At 31.6% G+C, this 23,791-nt stretch overlaps 1 protein-coding gene across 1 annotated transcript; it reads right to left on the reverse strand.

The window, feature by feature from the left end:
- Positions 1-355: 355 nt before the first annotated feature.
- LOC132738687 (prion-like-(Q/N-rich) domain-bearing protein 25) lies at positions 356-21,818 on the reverse strand. Its single transcript, XM_060726273.1, has 14 exons — positions 21,810-21,818; positions 20,872-20,964; positions 9,750-9,837; positions 9,358-9,489; positions 8,783-8,914; positions 8,102-8,233; positions 7,510-7,641; positions 6,832-6,963; positions 6,241-6,372; positions 5,542-5,613; positions 4,974-5,105; positions 1,759-1,909; positions 789-874; positions 356-414 (listed from the first exon to the last, which is right to left on the reverse strand). Exons 1-14 carry the CDS (start codon positions 21,816-21,818, stop codon positions 356-358), a joined length of 1,482 nt encoding a protein of 493 aa, XP_060582256.1.
- Between the last annotated feature and the right edge of the window lie 1,973 nt (positions 21,819-23,791).

Here is a 23,791-nt window from a genome sequence, read left to right on the forward strand (position 1 = left end):
CTTGTGCATTCAAATATACAGCAAAAACCTTGAAAATAAGAACTGTATATAAATTATAATAAACATTTTTTAAAACTATACATATATTGATGTTAGTGATTACTCGAACGGTGAACTTCATCGTAGTACTTGTAACACACAAATTTTGCCTCGATATCACAAGTTTGATAATGTTTTGTGTAGATATGTTTGTATGATGACAAGATAAAAACTTGCTTGAAATGCGCCGTTAATGTCCGCACATTTTATCACTTTTATAGAAAACTGACATGACATATAAGGAAACTTGTATATGGATATAATAATAAAACGATGCAATTTTTCTTCTCATGTTTTTTGTAAGCAAGAAAGTAAATCATAAATTTGTTGTGATAGCATTTTCATAGCCTGTGGTTTCTGATTGGCTGTTGTTGTCTGTAGAAAAAGAAAAAAGAAATAATATTAATTGTTTATTGTTTATAAAAAGAAGGTTAAAAAATAACTGACTCATAAAATTACGTTACAATGTTATATTATGTATATTTGCAATATGTAATATCATTTTCAGTATGAAGTACTTTGATTATTTTTCACAAATACTCTTAATATGAGATCTTGTGATAGTTTCTAAATTGTTAGAATTGTATTTAGTTTATCTATTTGTTTAAATCAAAAAAATATTGTCTTTAAGCTTAAGAACGAGACGCATATTTTACAATATCGTTGACTAATTATTTTCTCAAATAAAGGTGTCTGGATTCATGCCACATGAAAAGTATAAATAGTAGAGATAAAGGTTGTGAAATTACCATTAATGTTATCTAAAGTGTCGTACTCAGAGTCAGTATTGTTAATTCGAGAATCTGGAGTTGAGTATTGTGTTTTATTACTCTCGCTGTAATACAAGAAAATGAGTCAGAAATAATATGGTATAAAGCTATATATAATGAAATAAATGCAGTAAAGTCATGGTGTTTTTATAATCGGTTCTCGGCATAATTGAAACAATGCTTCATTCTGCTATTTGACGCACATGTATACTGTTTAAAAACAGAATAAAATGTTCCGTAACAAAATATTGTGCTTCTACTCTAAGACGGGTGACCATAGTTTACGAATGATTTCGTGCATGAGCCATTTGCTTTTAAATATGTTGCTCACTGTTTTTAACGTATTTTAAGTATTCTTTTTTCAAAATCTTAATAGTAATTTTCGCACTTTAGGAAATAAGTCATGAAGTTTAAAAAACTGTGCTACGGTTTAAGTTTCAACTTTCTTATATAATCCGAAATTTTCACTGATCATCATACAAATAAAATTTAAAACATATCGGTTACATATCTTTTTTTCCCAATATTTTAGAACACATACTTTTATTTTGATATTATAATCTTATGGTAAAAAATATTGGCTAAAGATCGGCTCAACTTTTTGTCGCTTAGGAGAGGACCTAACAGGAACTGTAACCGTAAATGCTTATGTGCTTGTAAACTAATTGGACTGCGTTCAGTAAATGGTGCATTTTTTTTTCTGTCAGCCATATTTCATTCTAACTGAATGATCTTTTGTACGGATCATCCAGTGGTATTACATTAGACAGTTTTCGATGTTACACAAATAGAGCACTTAACAATCCACAAACAGTCGTTACGAGAAACTTTAAATAACTTCGTCAAGATATATTAACGAAATAAAGAATAGCAGAACCACTGATTGAACATTTGTATCGCTTTGATGCATTTTGAAAATGAAACTTTCAAACAAATTTGCACCGATTACCTTGTTCTTTGTTTAAATACCAATACTACCACTGTGATAGTTAAAACAATAATGATCAGCACAGCTACTGATCCACCAACTGCTCCTGCTAAAATGTATGCATAATTTTCGTTTGGATTGCTTGGCTGGGTTCGATCGTCAATATCTTCAACTGTAAAGAATAAGATCTATGATTTAAGAATTTGTACTAAAATTCAACTTACAAAATAAATCTTTTCTGACATCTACTCGGACAAATATGCGTAGTAAACACGTATACTAGTACACGTACCGTCACCACACAAAGAACGCTCCCTACATTTATAAAACAGGCACTTAGCTGTTTACATAGCAATGGTTTTGTTGTTATGAATGATAACTGAGCGTTTATACTTAAAAGATGATATGTGTTTCTTGTCAATTATAAAGACAGTCAGTGAAAATTATATAATTTGACCTTCAAGGTCAATGTCACATACAAGTCAATGTCAATTTGAGTTTTGTTTAAATGAAGGTCCTGACCTAAAATATGTTGTGTCCTAAAATAAAGTTAATCAATAAATATCAAAGTTACAGCCAGTTACATAAAAACAAGAGATTCATTAATTTGAATTGACAGTCAAGGTCAATTTAAGGTCAAAGTCACATCTGAATAATTCAATATATTTGTTTGGTAGCCAAACTTGTTTTGTTTAAGGTTAAATTAAATCCGTAAATAAATAACAAAATTTGGACAATTTAAATAAAACTTAATAACTTGACCATGACAATCTAGGTCATTTAAACATCAAGGTCAAAGTCAGTTCAACCTTTAAAATGGTCTTGTTTAGAATGTTGTTTTTTCAAGTATGAAGATAATCCCTTTATTAATTAACAGCTTAAAGTCAATGATAGCAAAAATCTGTGACAATTCAATAATTTTAACCTTCAAGATCAAGGTCATATATATAAGAGGCAAGGTAAATTTGAGTTTAATATACGTGTGGTATAGTGGATTAAAAACGCAAAACTTGAACTTTTGCATTTTAATTATACATGTGTGTACTGCTTGTACAAGTCTCAGTTCAAAACTGAACTCCTTTCCTGGGCTTTTAGACCGCTATTCATATTGACAGCTAGCCACATAAAAATGTCAATAAAGTGTGTTTTACAAGTTATACGTAGAAAGTACTTAATCATATCCGACTTTTGACCAGTGCAATCTAAGGCTGTTTTCGTATATTGTAATATGATATATGTATATAAACATGTCATGTTTAATGTTCTTATTTTTAATGCAACTATATCTCAAAATTGTGTTTATTATATAAAATGTATGACTAATTAACCGGCAATGCAGTACGTGAAGGTATCATCCTAAAAATGTTCTGTTTTAAGATGATGTCAATCCATTCAATAATAACAAAGTTATAACGAGGTACAGCAGACAGTTCCTTGATTTCGGCATTTTCAAAATTGAACAGGTTTTCAAGGAATTCGTCTTTTACATAAGTTTTCTGGATAAATTTTGACCTTTTTGAAATTGTGTTATAAGAAAAAAAGCCCGATCCTCATGTATATTTTTGTCCTTTCCCTAAGAATTTACATGAATTTTTGACGTATTTCTTTTGACTGACGTGTTACTTATGTTAGCTTCAGTAGTATTCATTTTAGTATTCTATATAAATATATCTGTACAAGTTGTAGTTTTTACATTGGTACTTAAATTTAGAAATTGTTTGGGATATTTTTGTTGAATTGAACAATAAATGTTCAGTAGCATATACTTGTCTTTAACAGACCCTTTTACTCCATGTTTTATGAAATATTTCTGGAAAACAGTTCTAAATTGTTTTTGTAGAAACATATACCTCAAATGATTAATAATTAATATTTGTTCTAGATCGATTTATTATCTGCCATAAATTGATATGTCATATCTGGTTATGTATCTTATATTCACCACACTATCTATATATAATCTTTTCGCAGTTTATTTTCACTATGATACAAAAATAAATTGCTATCGACATAATCATTAATAAAATGACAAACCTTCCATTATGAAATTATGGGACAATTACTTTAATTCACCTCTGCTGTTACCAAGGTGAAAAGATACATAATAAGTTACCTGAGCTGGAAACACAGTAGCCCAAAGAATTGGAATAAATATACCCAGACAGACATTGACATGTTCCATATGGTTATGCAATATATTTAAATAAAAAGATCGACCAAAATAAATGTAAATACGAAACCCTGACACCAGTTTATTACTTACATTTTAAAACTAACAAAAAAACCCAATTTTTTTGAAGCAAATATTTAAGAAAGTTTGGCAAATATAGATATTGTATAACAAAATAAAAAAAACAACTGAAAAAACATGACAACATTTGTTTTGTTTCAAATAAATTCCCCCTATGTTTCTAATTGACTTATTCATACCATAAAACATCTAGAAATGTTTAACTGAAATGTCATAATCTCACACTGTCCAAATAAACGCATTAATAACTAAGTCTATCAGCTTGCTTATTTGTGTGCTTCACTGGCAGTGCCATGTACGACTGCAACCGATTGTGGAGAATATAAATTTTAAGCCTATTATAGCATTCGGCACTAAATTGCCAGTTATGTGTTGACGTGCTGTAAAAATCCAAACAAACAAACATAATATATTATTTCAGACTTTAGTTGTACCTGGGCTGAATGCTTAAATCAACTTAGAAGAGAGCAATACATACCAAAATCTGCAACACATGATGGGCCTGACTGCACATAAAATAAATCAAAGTATAATCAACTAAAAGCTAAAATACCATCAACAAAAAGGTTTAAACAGGAGGGACTATAATAAAGGCACATTCTATGTGTTGTAACACAAAAATGCATAATAATGAGCTTAAAGAAAATGTTGGTTACATACCCTATCCCCCCTCCAATTTCCCAACAACCACACTCCCAGAGAAAAAAATTTACGAAGATTTTCAATCAGATACACTTTAATTGAACTGTGTAACTATTCAAAGCAATTTCTTTACAAATTCAGCTTCATTGTGATATCACATATTTATGACCAAATCAAATTTTAAGACAGCTGGGTAAAATTATGCCCCATTTAAATTGAATAATTATGTCCAAAATATGATTGTGTAGCAGTACCTAAATGCAGACACAGTAGATTTTACTAACATCTAATCTAAATAAAGGTGATTTTGTAAGCCTTATTTTCCAACAACTGTTAACATTACCTGAGCTTATTACACAGTAACCCAGCGACCTTGAATAAGTGTATGCAGAGATACACTGACATGTTCCACTAGTACAAGCAGCATTGGTTGGGCAAGTTCTTGTAGGATTTATGCAAGCTTGGTTAATTCCACCTTAAATATGCAACATTTTTATAAGCTTTTATAAATAATGATCTAGCCGGGTAAAAGCCAAATTTCGTAATTTATGATATTTCTGTACAGGATACAAATGTGAAGGTAAAAATAAAAATCCACATCATGCATACTTATAATGGTGACAGAGTTGACACTATAAATAAAAAGCTGTGTTTACTGATAAAAACTAAGAATAAAATAACATTAAGATTAAATTCAATTTATGATTTAATGTGTCATAGATATATCCCCCCCTTAAATTAAAGAAATGCTAGCTAACCTACACTGCCTACCTTTATATTGCCATCCAAAAACCTAACCCCTACTTGTTTTGTAAACAGAAAGTCTTTTTTACAGGAGTTGTGAGCATTACCTGAGATTATTACACAGTAACTCAGTAAGCTTTAATATATGTACCCAGAGTTAAACTGACATGTTCCACTAGTACAGCCAGCATTGGTAGGGCATGTTCTTTTTGGATTTGTGCAAGCTTGGTTAATTCCAGCTAAAACAATTCACATTTTCTAACATATATTATAATCTAGCAAGGGTTGTGAAATTCAAATCATATAATCTAGGAAAAGCTAAAATACTATAATGAACTATACTTTAGTGTGTAAAGGGAAGAGACAAAAATCAAGCAGGTGTGATAGTGATACTTAGATGAATTTAATAAAATTTAAAATAAGCTGGTTACATACGGTTTCATGATATTAAGGGTGGTGAAATTCAAATCCTACACTATAGGAAAAGTTAAATACCATTATGAACTATACTTAAAGTGTTAAGTGGGAAAAACTATTGTTAAGACAAAAATCAAACATGTATGTTACATAAATGAATCAAATAAGTTTTAAAACAAGCTTGTTACTGAATTACACATGGTTTTAATGATTTTACCCCTTCCACCTTAACTAAATTAACTAAATTGTATAACTATTTATAGCAGTTTTTGCCTTTAATCATTTTTGGTACTTTTTTCAGAAATTAATGTATTCATTTCAATTCAATTATGAGATTGTAATTAAATTATACCCAATTGAGACTGGGCAGCTTTATTGACTTTTTCACTGGAAGAGCCACACTAACACTTACAAAGAAGATAGATTTTTACAAACATAATGAACATTACCTAAGCTTGATACACAGTTACCCAAAGAGCTTGAATAAGTGTACCCAGAATTACATTGACATGTTCCACTTATACAACCAGCATTGGTTGGGCATGACCTTGATGGGTTCATGCAAGCTTGGTTAATGCCAGCTAAAATAATCAACATTTATTTTCTTACGTATACTATAATCTAGCAGGTTATGTAAAATTGAATGAAATATAAAGTAAGGAAAGCAAAAAAAAAATAATAAAAAAAACTATACTTAATGGTAAAGGGAAGGAAAACATTTGAAAGACGAAATACTTAATGATATTATACATACACTAGCACTGGATAAAACACTAAAATGTGATTTATAACTTTCTAGAAAGGCCCTGAAAAATTAATCAGTGAGGATTTCCTACAAGTATCCCTAAATTTAAAATATGTAAAAGCTTTGAGAGATTGATTATACTATGTGCATAATTTGAATTCTTTTGATATGACCAAAACATACAAGATGTGTAACTACTTTGACTATTTCACTGTAAAGTAGAATGATTTATAAAGTAAACAAACATATTGAAAATCATTTGTAAAATATAATGTACAAAGATTCTGTATATTACCTAACGTTGATATACAGTAACCTAAAGAGCTTGAATAAGTGTACCCAGAGTTACACTGACATGTTCCACTAGTACAGGCAGCATTGGCTGGACATGACCTTGATTGGTTTGTGCAAGCTTGGTTAATTCCAGCTAAAATAATCAACATTGTAATTTTGGGTAACATATGATAATCTGGCTATAGTAAGTTTGTCATATTGATTGAAAGCTAAATTTCATACATTATCATACTAAAAGGATAAAAGTTGCAAAGTCTAGCAAAGGGTATAAAACTAAAATATATTTGATAAAGAATTTTGAGACAAATATCATTATATATTAACTAAATGGTAAAAAAAGGAAAAGGGAAAATTGTAAACAAAAAAAAATCTGGAGAAGATGAAAAACTAAAATCTGTGTAATAATAATATTCCCATAACAGAAAACAAGTGGAGCATGTTTGCCCATAATGCAACTACGTGACGTTCTTGAGAGATTCTCAATCAAGTACCCCAAACTACTTTCATTTTGAAATATTTTCACTAAGTTATGTCTAGCTATGCCTAAAATTTATTTGGCTAATATTTTTACTACTTATTTGTTAAAGCATTAATACACAGCAAAATGGATTAAACAAAGAAAATGTGTAAAACAAAAGTTCTCAAATGAACATGATTTTACAAACATTGTGAACATTACCTGAGCTTGCTATACAGTAACCTAAAGAGCTTGAATATGTGTACCCAGACAGACATTGGCATATTCCACTATTACACGCAGCATTGGTTGGACATGACCTTGATGGGTTTATGCAAGCTTGGTTAATGCCAGCTAAAATAATCAACATTTATTTTCTAACGTTTACTATAATCTAGCAGGTGATGTAAAATTGAATGAAATATAAAGTAAAGAAAGCAAAAAAAAAAATAAATAAATAAACTATACTTAAGGGTAAAGGGAAGGAAAACATTTGAAAGACGAAATACTTCATGATATTATACATACACTAGCACTGGATAAAACACTAAAATGTGATTTATAACTTTCTAGAAAGGCCCTGAAAAATTAATCAGTGAGGATTTCCTACAAGTATCCCTAAATTTAAAATATGAAAAAGCTTTGAGAGATTGATTATATTATGTGCATAATTTGAATTATTTTGATATGACCAAAACATACAAGATGTGTAACTACTTTGACTATTTCACTGTAAAGTAGAATGATTTATAAAGTAAACAAACATATTGAAAATCATTTATAAAATTGAATGTACAAAGATTCTGTATATTACCTAACATTGATATACAGTAACCTAAAGAACTTGAATAAGTGTACCCAGAGTTACACTGACATGTTCCACTAGTACAGGCAGCATTGGTTGGACATGACCTTGATGGGTTTGTGCAAGCTTGGTTAATTCCAGCTAAAATAATCAACATTGTAATTTTGGGTAACATATGATAATCTGGCCATAGTAAGTTTGTCATATTGATTGAAAGCTAAATTTCAAACATTATCATACTAAAAGGATAAAAGTTGCAAAGTCTAGCAAAGGGTTTAAACCTAAAATATATTTAATAAAGAATTTTGAGACAAATATCATTATATATGCATTAAATGGTAAAGAAAAGAAAAGGGAAAAATGTAAACCTAAATTTTTTTTTAGAAAAGATGAAAAACTAAAATCTGTGTAATAATAATATCCCCATAATAGAAAACAAGTGGATTATGTTTGCCCATCATGCAACTACGTGACGTTCTTGAGAGACTCTCAATCAAGTACCCCAAACTACTTTCATTTTGAAATATTTTCACTAAGTTATGTCTAGCTATGCCTAAAATTTATTTGGCTAATATTTTTTACAACTTATTTGTTAAAGCATTAACACACAGCAAAATGGATTAAACAAAGAAAATGTGTAAAACAAAAGTTCTCAAATGAACATGATTTTACAAACATTGTGAACATTACCTGAGCTTGCTATACAGTAACCTAAAGAGCTTGAATATGTGTACCCAGAAAGACATTGGCATATTCCACTAGTACAGGCAGCATTGTTTGGACATGACCTTGATGTGTTTATGCATGTTTCACCAATTCCGGCTTAAATAACGAATATTGTAATATTCTATCATATATTATATTCTAGCAGGCATTGTTAAAGTACTATACAATATATAAGCTTCTCGCCACAGTTTGATTTATAGTATTTCCTTAACATTTTTCAAGTGATTGTTAGAAGGTAATTTTTTGTGGTGTATAAAATATTATTCAATCCTTTCTACACAAAGTATTTTAAATAGGCTTGTCCAACTTTCAATCTGGGCAAAACTATTTATTATTTTTAGGGAAAATTTCAGAAAATGTACCTACTGAATAGTGAATATTGCAAACCATGATCAGACAGCTTCGTCTTTTATGCACCTAGCAGACTAAGAGTTATATCTAAAGGCATGCCAAATATTACAGCACTAAGGGAATAAAACAAGGACAACAAATGTAATACAAAATCTAGCCGGAGCTGGAAACAATGAATGAAAATTTACCTGCATTGGCAACACAGTAACCAAGAGAGCTTGAATAAGTGTACCCAGACAGACATTGACATGTTCCACTGGAACAGGCAGCGTTGGTTGGGCAAGTCCTTGTTGGATTTGTGCAAGGTTCGTTAATTCCAACTGAAATGAAATAAGAAACGTTTTAGCACTGAATTCAATTTATGTCAAGGTTTATATTTATGAACAAATTTGAGATAGGACAAGCCAAAGATGTTTGATACTAAATGCATGTACTATCAAGATAGTTATTTATGGTATTTCAGACCTCATATTATAGACCAATTCACTTTAAACCTTTGGTTGTGACAAAGCTGAAAAGATGGATTACAATGTTACCTGAGTTTGATACACAATAACCTAAAGAACTTGAATAAGTGTACCCAGACAGACATTGACATGTTCCACTAGTACAGCCAGCATTGGTTGGGCAAGTTCTTGTTGGATTTGTGCAAGCTTGGTTAATTCCAGCTGAAAGTAAAACATAAACATGTATGGTTAGCAACTACATAAAAACTTACTATTTGTGTTTAAAGTTTATCGGACCTGTATATATGTTAAAAAAATGAAAAAATATGAAGATGGTAAAATGATTATGAACAGAATTGATACTTATATAGAGAATTCAAAATGAAATCCTCAAAGAAAAAAGGGAAAGAAATAAAACAATGTCTAGGGTTGTTAAACAAAAGCCTTCAAGATGGTAAGCATAACTGCTAGCAAACCTTGCTGTACACAGCTTACAAAACATTCATGTACATATGTCATAACACTCTGTCAATTATGCATGCATTATATAGCATACAGTTCAATATCTAATTAAACCAACCATAGTTTACTGTATACCAAACATTTGAAATATATACATACATTGTACATATAAATATATTCAATTGCATTGTCCTAAGTTAACATCAAACAAAAAAAACAAAACAAAAAAAACGTTCAATGCTATATGTATGATTAGTGCTAACAATATGTTCAGTAATTGGACAATACTTATTTATGATTTAACTTGTTCCGTTTATTAAAACTATTGTTGTTCAAGATTATGAGAATCTCCATAAATAAAAATTACATCCTGAATTATTAGGAAGGGTTCAAACATTTCAAGATTAATATACAATGCACCAAAAATCATGTTAAATTTCAAAACAAACGGTATAATATAAGAAAATTTCTGCAATCTACAGGTTTATACATTACAAGTTTGCTACTAATTGTCAATTAATAAAGCAATAAAAATCTGATACTGTGAAATCATTAACTTTGTGTGGTTATCCATTTCTTTTAAGTTCCCCTAGTATGACACTGTATGATAGACTTATATAACCCCACAACCACCCCCACCCCTCATTGACATTGCCATCTCTAATGTTTAACCCACTAAATTTGTATAATAGACTTTCCCAGTTTTAAATTTGGAACAGTCCATAAGTGGTTTAAAGGATTTCAATATCAAAAGTACTAAATTGGAGCATCCCAAAAGCACCCATTACTACTCTATGCCTGGCCAAAATGCACAGATGTGTTGGCTGGCTTGGCTACATACTAGTAGCAAGGGTTAATAGCTTTTGGTTTAAACAGGTTATATGCTAAACCTAACATACATTGTAATACCATGTTGCTTTTATATGATAGTTGGGTAATTAAACCAATCAGCCTTTTATAAGTACCTTTTAATGAATATCATAATAACATAACAATTTCACAGTATTAAGCTGCTATCAAACATATATATGTACTAGCATTTTACTATGTAATAGTTTATTTCTACTAGGTTAATTTTTCAAAATATATTGTAAAACCTTTAACCATCTATACATTTTTATATATGTAATACATTTTACAATCTTACTGAGTAAAATAAGCACTCAATCACCAGCAGCTTTGTAACGACTGAGGGGAAAATATTATTACCTATATACATAATATAAACTATACTTTATGTTTTAATTGTGCTAGCTTGTATTCAACATATATTATTAAGCAGTCTCATTGCTCTATGAGTAAAAGCAGTCATGCATTAAAACAACAGGTAATCATATTCAACACAACCTTTCCTCCAGAGGTTACAATGCATTAATTATTCACTTCGCTGACATGCAAAAAGTACATGTATTTCATGAGCAGTTTCCGAGATTCCAAAACTGTCAAGATTGGAATATTATCAATATGAGCCGCGTCAGGACAAAACCAACATAATAGGTTTGCGACCAGCATGGATCCATGCTGTTTGCTTACCAACCCTTTTACAAGTAGAAAAACTGACAGCGAACAGCATGGATCCTCATCAGACTGCGCGGATGCACAGGCTGGTCTGGATCCATGCTGGTCGCAAACGCACAATGTTGGTTTTACCATGACGCGGCTCATACATTGTTTGATCTTAATTCCTATATAGTTTTGGATGTATGAACAGATGATGCTTAAGCAATGGTTCTTAAGGTATGATCCACCTAATGCATTACCTCCACTTTGAAGAGTATTCAAATAGGCTAGAACTACTGTCAACTGCATTGTAACTGAGGGGCATGGGTTCAAACCTCAGAAGCGGCAACATTTTTTCATTTTTTTTTCCTTTGAACATTTTTTGTGTCTCTCATATCACTCTTGAGAAGAAAAAAGTGTTTCATTTTAATTATGAAATTATTATTGGTATTTATTGGCTAAATTGTGCCAAATTTTTTTATCAAATATGGTACCTCATATTTTCAAAGTCTAATAAAAATAAAAAACACGGTAAAAGTATTTTATATTTGACAAGCGCAACCAATATACATTGTACTTTTAAGAAAATTTATGCAAACTTTGAAAACAGCCCCTGATTTGAGTAAATTTTAGGGATATTTTGAATAAGGCCCTTCAAGTAGAAAAATGATCAAACAAGTACTTAAAATGGGTGGGATAGGGTAACATTTATATACATATTTCAAACATTTTGAGTAGAAACAATAATTTTGTTGGGTCATTTGTTAGCTGCATGCTACTATTTGTTTCTTAAAAATGTTCTATAGGAAAACATTGTTTCATAATGATTATAAAATAGAATATTTAGAGTTTCTCATTTCTGAAAAAGAGCCCTTCTAATAGCAAAGTTTTACTTAAGAAAAATCTCCAAAACACGTAAACCATACGTTACACTTTGTTTAAATTTTGCATTCTTGTGACTTTTAAGGTTTATAATTGACCTATGTTGTCAATTTTACAGTTCCTTATAGTGCCCATTAGGAGGCTCATACCTTAACTACTTAGGCTACGTTATTGCTGGAAGTCCATGTCAAAACTTTTGATCTCCTAAAGTATTCATCTATAATTAAACATTGCAAAGAATACTAAAAGACAATTTCTTTTTTTTAACTTGGTTGACACTGTTAAATGATCAAGTTGTCAAGCTGTTGTAAAGAATGTTTTGATAATCTGATAAACTGTGTGGCCTTGCAACCATTTGAAAAAGCAAGACCTTGATTACAGTTTTTAAATCACCTATTAGACAAATTGCTTTGCAAACTACTGCTCTATGATTATTGATATAATAAAATCAGCATTTTGTTTTGTTTTGATCTTTGAACAAAACAGTGCTTTTAAAATGATTATTTGTTTATTCTTTTGTAAGATTTCCAACTATTTAACAAAACATAAATATGTTATGTGTAATACAAATACAAATATGTTACGTCTAATTCAGGTAAGTTTAAAAGTAAAACATATTTTTTATAATACAAGTAATTGATATGCCATCAAACAAACTAACTTAGGCCTAAAATGCCTAACCTTCTTCAGAAAAGTCATGGTGAGCAAGACAGTACAAATATTTTCCCGTTATCCAAAGCTATATGTTTTTAGGGTGACACATGCAATCTTACCTGGAGTTATTACACAAACAGATCCCGATCTAGAGTAACCAGTATTACACACACATATACTACCATTACAATTTGAGTTAATTATATAACATGTTCGTGTAGGACTCACACACGATTCTCCTAAAAATGCTGTAACACAAAAACACCACTTTTGTCTCAACTGATCATCTATAAAAGGAAAAAGCCATGCTCCAATATAACACATAATGAGCATGCTCCTCTTTAATAACATTAAGATCTAAATATAACATAATGATGATTTAACTGATCATCTTTAAGCATGCTTTGTTATAACACATTTAGAATTTAAACATGGTTTTATTTGACCTGAATGGTTTACCTTTTGGAGGAGCAAGCGCATAAATATATTTATATTTTGATTGGTCATCTTTAAAAGGAAGCTGAAAATGACATGCCTCACAATAACATATATAGCAATAGAGCATGACTTGTTACGTACAAATGTTAATCTAAGGGGATTGAAAAAAACCCATAGCAGTTGCACTGTCCATTGTGAGCATTTTAAAACATTGCCTAGCAGTGAGCGCGTCAAGCAGTGTCACAATATTACCAAAATGATAAACATAAATAAACAATAAACCTGGTTTTCAACAAACATAATATATGTGCAAAAAAGGGCCATCAAAATTTTTTGCCAAAAATGGTCAAATTATAAAATCCTAACAAAATGAGCCTGATGAGGTTTTTTGTTAAACTTGGTGCCTCTCAGAGTCACTTATTCAAAAACTTTCTATCAGAGACATTAATTCAAAAACTTATCTATTCCAAAGGCAACCTGCCAGCCCATCAATCGACATTTACCAATCTAATTAACAGAATCTAATTAACAGAATATTTCATTGGAACCCTTGTTTATTAAATATTAATCTTGCATGTTAGATATTTTGTGTCGGTCATGTCCGCACTTACAGAGAATTTATAACTAGAAAACATAATCCGTAACAAAGTTTTAGAAAATAAATGGTGAGCAAAAGGCAAAATAAACTTTCCTGTAAAAGTGCAGCAGTGCTTTAATATTTTGATTAACAAAGTGAAAATTATTTGAAATCTACTCTTTGATCCACCAATTTGTATTAATAGAATGATGTCATGTCAATTTCTCAGATCAAGTTTATTCCTTACATTATAAGCAAATACTATAGTATAATACCCTGGCCAACCCACCCCTTTGTTTTTGAAACAATCAATGATTACTTTAAGGGTTTTAATATTTTAGATTATGCTTGGGGCAACAATTTAACCAATTATAAAAGAAACATTTGGTGGATCAAAGTGCAGTTAAATGGGTGATATAGAAAAGATATATGCTTGTTAGTAAGTTACTCTAAATATAAATTTATAACAAACTTTCAATAATAATAAGCTCTAAAGAGGAAAACATCTAAAAAATTGACTCTTATAAATAAGGATATCTGCATGCATAATTATGATGTATAATTGTTAAGGTTGTCTAGGATAATGTGACAGTGAGGATTTATTAAAATGTTTATTATCATTATTTATTTTGACCAGAAGGTATACATTATATATCTGCCAAAATTGTTGCTAATATCATCATATGGTCAAATGATAATTAAGTAGCAGCATGGCCAAATGGTTTACAGGTCAGGTAAGAAGTCTAAGAAGTGTTGGTTGCATGGGTGCAAAACCTGTCATTGGCATGAAACTTAACGCTTATTGTTTAGTACTGTGTTGGTTCCAAAAACGAATTTGAAATTATGTCTGTAAGTTTATATCTTCCTATACAATCAAACTAAAATAAATTCTTTATAGGCTTTAGAGCCTAACATCAGTTTATCAACAAAACTTCATCATTTACAACAAGAACGTGTTTGTTAAAAACAAATGCCCCCGGCTTCGATTCTTGTCAGTAGCAATATTTCAAAAAATGTTTACCCATTCACTCAGTTATTGACAGAAACATTGCCAAAAAATTGTAAACAGAGTCATGGCATTTTGTAATTGTGAAATATATAAGTTGCCAAGTCATTGCTATGACTTGTGAAGTGATAAATTTTCAACTTCATCAAATATGTATAAATGTAAGAAATCTATACTTGGCACCCTTGACCTTGACCCACTGACACCTATAGAAATAGATTTTTGAAAATGTTAAAACAACCTCGTTTTTTCGTGACTAAAAAAGTTTTGATTTTGCCTATATCTAAGTCACGGCGTAAAATAATTAATTTTATTTAGTGGCATAACGTCATTTGTAAAGTACATGTCAAAATCACGCTTTGTGTGCGTAAGATAATCTTACAAAAAACGTATATGTTTCATAAATTTGAAAGAAAAAAATAACAAAATTTAATGACGACATTGCAATTTGTTACAACGTTGTGCATATTGACAGGTTTTTGTAAAACATAATCATGAAATCATAAAAATCAATACTTAAAAAAGTCTAAAATTTAACTTCATCATGGCAAATCAATTTTATTAAAACCATAGGACACGTATGCTCCCACTCCCCACCTTTTACACAAAATTCCCCAAGTCAAGGGCTATAACTACATGTATGACAACACTACTCAAATTAACATGTGAAATCCCAATGCACAACGTGTATAACAAATTGAAAACTGCTGATTTTGACTAAGTATAGGGCAATAAATTTAGCATAAATGCAGAATATCGACAAGCGAAACCCAATGTATACAACTTAATATGCTGACTAATATTCACTTAAAGTTTCATTACCTTAGCTCAAATACTGCACAGGCGCACGGACAAGTAAAATGTTTGACCCCCCTCCCCTTCAGAGTGGGGGCATAAAAAGTCGATATTTTATCTTCAAATCAATGAATATAGATGTCCAAAATATTTAGCCCATATTTACGACAAAGACAGTGTCTGTGTCACAGTAGTCATATTACTGGTAAAATAATAAGTAAATCGGCATGGAATTAAACAAATATATTGCTAATTTACGGTTATAATGTATGATGATGATGTTGTTTTGATGATAATGTATTAAGAGCGATGATGAATGTAGGTTAAACCGACGATCATAATGTTAGTTTACAGTATATAAATAACACATGGGTTTGTGGGTAACAGTAAAAATATCATCCCGAGGAAATACTGTTACCCGAGGCGTAGCCGAGTGTAACAGTATTTATACGAGGGATGATATTTTTCCTGTTACCCACAAACCCATGTGTTATTTATTTTATTACCCCGAACAAATGCTGTGATGATCTGAATTTGGCAACTAAATCTAACTGTAACAAAAATAAGCAAAGAGAAGCAATAACTAAACTGTCCTTACCTTGCGAGTTTTAAGTGCACTGTAGGCCTACTTGAGAATCTGTTTTTCTTTTATTCTTTAGGCAAGTGATGATATCTACCAGTCATAAACATAAAATAAGCTGTGTTTTATTCAGAAAACAAAACACTAACCCATTTACAAGGTTATGATCTGTGAAATCTGATCCTTCTGCATCCAGAATATTCTTCGCATGGTTTTTGACAAAGTGCATTTAGAAAATAACGATGATATCCTATAGATTATTGTCCACCAACTCTTTCTGTAACGTTTCACTGGTTAAAATTGTTAAATTATCCTTTGTTGCATGCTGTAATTGTCTGCATGTTCCAGTTTGACACAAAATTATTTACATTGCAATTACTTCCGTTGAAAACGGATGTTTCCTGTTGACTATTCAACAAAAATATATTTAATACGCGAAAGGGACTCTAGGGTGCAAAGAACTAAATTTTATCAGAGTAATAGTAATTTCGGCGATGCCCTATCGTCGAAAATAAGAATGAATCGAGAAAAAATGGCGGCCATTTTTTTTCATTTTATTTAGAAAATAGACCACGTGACCAGATTTTATACTGTTAAAAATGCTGTTACCTATGTAACAGTACAAAATTCGTAGTCACGTGGTACACTTGCATTAACAGTAAGAATAACTCCCAGAGGCCTATGGGAATTTAGCATTACGAAAAAAGTGAGGGGTAATAATGTTAAATGTGGGACATATACGGTCAGGCATTTACTACCAAATCGCAAAAATGTATTTGGCACATTAAGACAGATGTGATTAATTCGGCCGAATATGTCCCACATGTGTACCATATACTTTCCGTGACATATACGGTCCGACATACCAGGTATAGCAGTGAAACATGAAAAACTACCAACATAATAAAATGTGTATAAATCACTCAAATATTTTCATATTGGTACTTTTGGGTGTAAGTTATTCATAAGAACACAAAATATAACATGAATATTACATATATTAGTTCATCTGTTCATTGTTTGTAACTTTTTTGTCAAAATTTATAAAATTAAAGGTCCATATTGCTTTCACTTTTAAATATCAAAATCTTCTTTTTTGTATTTCTTTACAATTCTTACAATGTACTCATTTACCAATGTGCTCTTTGGCAATAATTGGATTTATTGTGATTTAATATTTTGTATGGATGTCAAAATACTGTCAAAATACTGTTTTGTTTACATTTAACTGCCTTTTATGATGTATTATTTTAAATTTGACGCAATTTCATTCAGGTAACAAGCATCTAAGATGCTCTAAACCCATTTTTAAACGTTATAAACCTAATGTTCGACTTTTCTTAATAAGTAAATATTCTTTTCTAAAGGCATAATATTTAGAGATAACCAAAATGTATTGCATACTTACTGGTAGAAAAAACAATAGAAAGGAAAGGCACTAGAATTAATAATGTTGCATGTAAATACACTGGCTTTATCATGGCTTAAATCCAACTTGTCCTTCTTTTATCGGAACACTGTTTCTTATTACTCGATTCTATGTTTCAAATGTCTTAGTTATTCCTACTAAAGAACATTAGAACAAATAAAAATTAAAAATAACACAATATTTTTACTTAATATCCAGTGTTATTTTTTCAAATAGTAAAACATATGATAATTTCACTGATGATTTATCTAAGGTTTTGACGCTATATGTATGAAATATTTTTTAAAGATTTGTTTACAACAAATACACAAATTACGTAATATAACGCGTTCAAAAATTAATATAGACTAATTTTGAAACGATCCAACATGACAGGTTTGTACAGACGTTTTAAGCCTTTATATACACTTACGCCATTTCACACTTAACTACTTCCTTTTCTATTCATTCTCAAATTTATTATATATTTATTCCCACAAATTCTAACAATTGTAATATTCACTATCATTCAATACTGAAATTGTTTACCAATACAAAACCAATTCAAACTGAAAATCAATATAAACGGTACAACCGCCTGGTCATATTACTCCGATTTAACATGTGGATTTCAGTTTAAAAATAGTATCATAATTCATTTTCATAATTTAATTAAAACAGAACTCCGCGAGTCGGATGTGTCGCCTTGTGAACAATATAGTTTAGGAGAAATGGCCAGGACAAAAATGAAATATGAAAATTAACAAAGGGCAATAACTAAAAAAATAAGAAGTGCAGAGCAGCAGTTTCTGTGCATTGTACTTCTTATCAATAAGATCTATCATCCTTTGAAGTTTCATGTCCATACCTTTTATACTTTAGTAGGAATGGCCTGGACAAAAATAAAGTATGAAAATTAACAAAGGGCAATAACTAAAAAGATAAGAAATTAAGAGTACAGGTTCTTGTGCAATGCACTTTTTCGTAATGAGATCTATCATCCTATGAAGTTTCAAGTCCATAGCTTTTATACATTTGGAGAAATGGCCCGGACAAAAAAAATTATGAAAATTAACAAAGGGCAATAACTCAAAAATTAAGAAGTGCAGAGTATCGGTTCTTGTGCACTGCACTTCGGGTAATTATAAGAAGCATGCCTACCAAGTTTGTAATCAATCCGACTTAAAATGACTGACTTATGCTCCGGACGAGCTACAGGGGACGCCGACACCACCGACAACGACACCGACAAAAGTAACCCCTATTTGTCGCCGTTTTTAAGGCGACACTAAAAGCTTCTTAAACTATGGCAAGTGCGGTATTTCTATCTAATGGTGGCTGATTTGCGCACGTGTTTTCGCCCGGCTACCCCGCCAAGCGAAAAGTTGAAAATCAACAAGTTAAAATACCTTGGGCGTGGAACAAATAAGCAAGGACGCAGGGCGAAGTATAATACGCTAAACTTCGGCCTGCGGGGTCGCGGACCAAGATTTATGAAATAAACGGAGGATAATAATTAAAACTTCGATGCGCACCCCCCCCCCCGCTAATAAGCGTTGCCCCCCCGGGAAGCAATGTCGAAATTAACAGGTAAAAAGCGGGGCGCGGCAAAACAAAGCTCCCCCCCTCGCCGGGTTTAACTTGAATCTCGACTTTCGCTGGGGGGTTCGCGGACGAAAACACGAATGGCACAAATCAGCCACCATACAATCGCTTATTAATTTCAGCTGTTGGTTTGTATATATTGATTTCATTGAGGTGGCTAAATGAATAAAGCAACACATTTGTATCTTTAATAATTTTTTAATGCCATTTCCGGAGAAATTATTAGACTATTAAATTGCAACCAAGGATGGAACTTTACATGCTTCACATAAGTCAAACTTATGATACCATGGATCATTTTCAATGAAAAATGAAATTATGATTAGGCAGGTAACTATAGCATTAGATAGGTTATTCCGTAGAGTTAAGTAATTAAAGAATATTCGAGAACTTATTGTTTGAGAGTCCTTTTATCCTTTACTTTTTTATCAATTTGTTAAAAGACATACACCCACTCTTCTAAAACAATCTTGCATGTTTTGCCAAAGGTGACGGTAAATGAAGATTTACACGGCTATATTAATATCTATTCCTTTTATTACATTACAAGGTATTAATATGCGTACCCGTGAATGAAACACAAAGGTAAGTTTCTTTAGTAACTGTTTGGGACAGTTTTCGCCGTAGGGCTGAAACTTATTACTGGTATACCGGCATATTGCTGCGGTCACACTCAGTTTTATCGTTTTTATATTCTAAGGAAGTCTTCCATAATTTGTTTCTTGATAAATTAATTATGTGAAAATGCCCGATATACAATCAATTATAGTACACAGTAATTAATATGTGTTATGGTACAAACATTACAGTGTTATGGTACAAACATTACACAGTGCCTGGGAATGCAATTGCTTGAATAAACGGATCTAAGCGTTCCGGTGATTGAATATAGTAGACGAATAAGATAACAGTCTGATATAAAAGAAGAAGGAAAAGAGTGCTGTGTGGCAGTTATCTTCGTTTAAAGGAAAATAAAGTCCAAAGAAAGTATTGAAAATACGGCGTTTTACGACCGATGCGGTGTTGCAATCTAACGTGGTTATTTCAAAGCAAATTCACGATGCACTTAAAATGGCATCACAAAATGACACAAAATGACAAAAAATATCATTGCCATTTCTGTGAATGAGTCCGGGAGTCAACCACCAACAATCATTGAAATCTTTTCATAAAATGCAACAAAATAAACAAAATTCCAAAAAATTAAGGATAATTGCAACAAAAATAGCAAAATTGTATGGTAAAAGATCTGTGGTTTGTTAGCGGTGTGAGAAATGAAGGGTTTCGTGAGCTCATTAACACCTCAGATCCGTATTATGTTATCCCTTCAAAGACAGATTTTCACATACTTTGATACCGGACTTAAAACTGAGGGCGTCGAGTTTGTCGACATCAGACACCGTAGCTTTGACTGAGTGCTGGACAAGCCGGGCTAAAGAGTCCTACATCACAATCAAATCATGCAATTTAACTAATGACTTGGAAATTAAAAGTCATGTTCTTCATAAAAAGAGCAATGTAATTCAGTAACATTCAGTTACTGCATAAAATGTGGCAGAAAAGCTATTGCAAATAAAAATACCACAAAATCCATTTGTTAACGACAACGCAGCAAATATTCCGGCTGCGGTTTGATTACTTAGGAGTCAACCACACCTAGAGTATTGTGTACATAATCTTAAAGCTTGCAGTACAGAAGGGTCTGCTTTTGAAAAGTGTATCTCGTTTAATATGCCGGATCAGGAGGGTTGTACACAGAGGTACAACAGCAGCCGCAGTCTTGTGTTAACAAGATCATGCTTTGGGCTTACGACAAATCAATCGTATTCAAGACGTATGTTTTCGATGGAATTAGGCCGTTGACATGACTTTTTGATATTCAATCAGATATATACCCTTATGAGTAAGGGCATTCACGCAAAGATACATTAATATTGCTACTTTGAGAGAGGTTGATGTCGGTCTTGCGCTGAATGTAATGTCAGTCCAAGATGTTTATATGCAAACAATCTAACAGCTGAAATTGTATTCCGAATATATATTGAAAACTGTACGACATTAGAAATCAATGACTCAATAAATCAGTTAAACAAGTAAAAAATTGCTGGGAAATGCAGCAATATGATTGTCACGGCGAAAAACAAAACAAAAACAACCCCCCACACACAAATAAAACAACAACAAAAACAGTAAAATATATTGATAAGGTATCTCCAAATAGCATTGTGTTGAATTGACATGGTGACTTGTTCAGAAGGTTTTTAAATATCATAATGTAACTTGTTACAAGAGCCATGTTTATGTAGCAGAGCAGAATAATTATCATTCTTGTGTACTGCATACCTCTTGAGTGAGATTTATCCACCTATGAAGGTTCATGTTGATATCTCAAAGGCTTTTGTAGTTATGCTTTGGACAAAAATAAGTATGAAAAATAACAAAGGGCAATAACTGAAAAATAATGCACGGTAGGTTAAATGTCTTGTGTGCGGCACTCCTCCTCAATGAGATCTATCCACCTATGAAGTTTCAAGTTGATACCTCTAACACCTTTTTGAGATAAGCTCCGGACAAAAAGTATGAAAAATAACAAATGGCAATAACTAACAAAATATAAAGGGTATCATTCTTGTGCACAACATTCCTCCCCATTAAGATCTATCCACCTATGAAGTTTCATGATGACATTTCAAAGACTTTTTTTGAGATATGCTCCACTCAGGTGAAAAATTTAGTATGGAAAATAACAAAGGGCAATAACTCAAAAATTATGAATTGTAGAGTTATCACTCTTTTGCACTGCATACCTCCTGAGTAAGATCTTTCCACCTATGAAGTTTCATGTTGATATCTCAAATGCTTTTGTAGTTATACCCTGGACAAAAATAAAGTATGAAAAATAACAAAGTGCAATCACTGAAAAAACAATGCACGGTAGGTTATTATTTTAGTGTGCTGCACTGCCCCCCAATAAGATCTATCCACCTATGAAGTTTCAAGTTGTTACCTCTAACACTTTTTGAGATAAGCTCTGGACAAAAAGTATGAAAAATAACAAAAAATATTATAAAGGATAGAGTTGTCATTCTTGCGCACAACATTCCTCCTCAAAAAGATCTATCCACCTATGAAGTTTCATGTTGACATTTCAAAGACCTTTTCAGAGATATGCTCCACTCAGGTGAAAAATTTAGTATGAAAAATAAAAAAGGGCAATAACTCAAAAATTATGAAGGGTAGAGTTATCACTCTTTTGCGCTGCATACCTCCTGAGTGAGATCTATCCACCTTTGAAGGTTCATGTAGATATCTCAAAGGCTTTTGTAGTTATACCCCGGACAAAATTAAGTATGAAAAATAACAAAGGGCAATAACTGAAAAATAATGCACGGTTAGTTATCATTCTAGTGTGCTGCACTTCTCATCAAAAAGAGCTATCCACCTATTAAGTTTCAAGTTGTTACTTCTAACACTTTTTTAGATATTCTCCGGACAAAAAGTATGAAAATAACAAATGACAATAACTCAAAATTCAAAAACTATAAAGGATAGAGTTATCATTCTTTCGCACAACATTCATCCTCAAAAAGATCTATCTACCTATGAAGATTTGTTTTTTTTAGTTAATTTATGCTCCACTCAGGTGAAAAATTAAGTATGAAATTTTAACAAAGGGCAATAACTCAAAATTTAGGAATGGTAAAGTTATCACTCTTGTGCATTGCACACCTCCTGAGTGAGATCTATCCACCTATGAAGTTTCACGTTGATATCTCAAAGGCTTTTTGAGTTATGCTCTGGACAAAATTGAGTTTGAAGAATAACAAAGGGCAATAATGAAAAAATATGCAGGGTAGAGTTATCATTCTTGTGCACTGCACTTTTCCTAAATATGATTTATCCACCAATGAAGTTTCAAGTTGATACCTCCACCTATGAAGTTTCAAATTGATACTCTTTGAGATATGCTCCGGACAAAAATGTAGACGGACGGAAGGACTGACGGACGGATGGAGACTAATTCTATATCCCTCACCGTCTTTTCGGCGGGGGTAATAAAGCATTTTCTTGCTCATATCTAAAGGAAACTCAGAATTTTGCTCACAATAACGATACATGAATTCTAAATAAAGTTTGATGTTGTGGTAAAAACTGATTTATGGACCAAATTAAGTTATTTTACAACCTGGTATGGTGAATGTTTATTGTGAAACGCATATAGAAAAACCAAGTCTCATTTTAGAGAATTGCGCAAGAAAAATGAAATTA

Source organism: Ruditapes philippinarum, unplaced genomic scaffold, assembly GCF_026571515.1.
Source record: "Ruditapes philippinarum isolate M1 unplaced genomic scaffold, ASM2657151v2 ctg2704_1_1_1_1, whole genome shotgun sequence".
In the NCBI taxonomy this organism is placed as follows: Eukaryota; Metazoa; Mollusca; class Bivalvia; order Venerida; family Veneridae; genus Ruditapes; species Ruditapes philippinarum.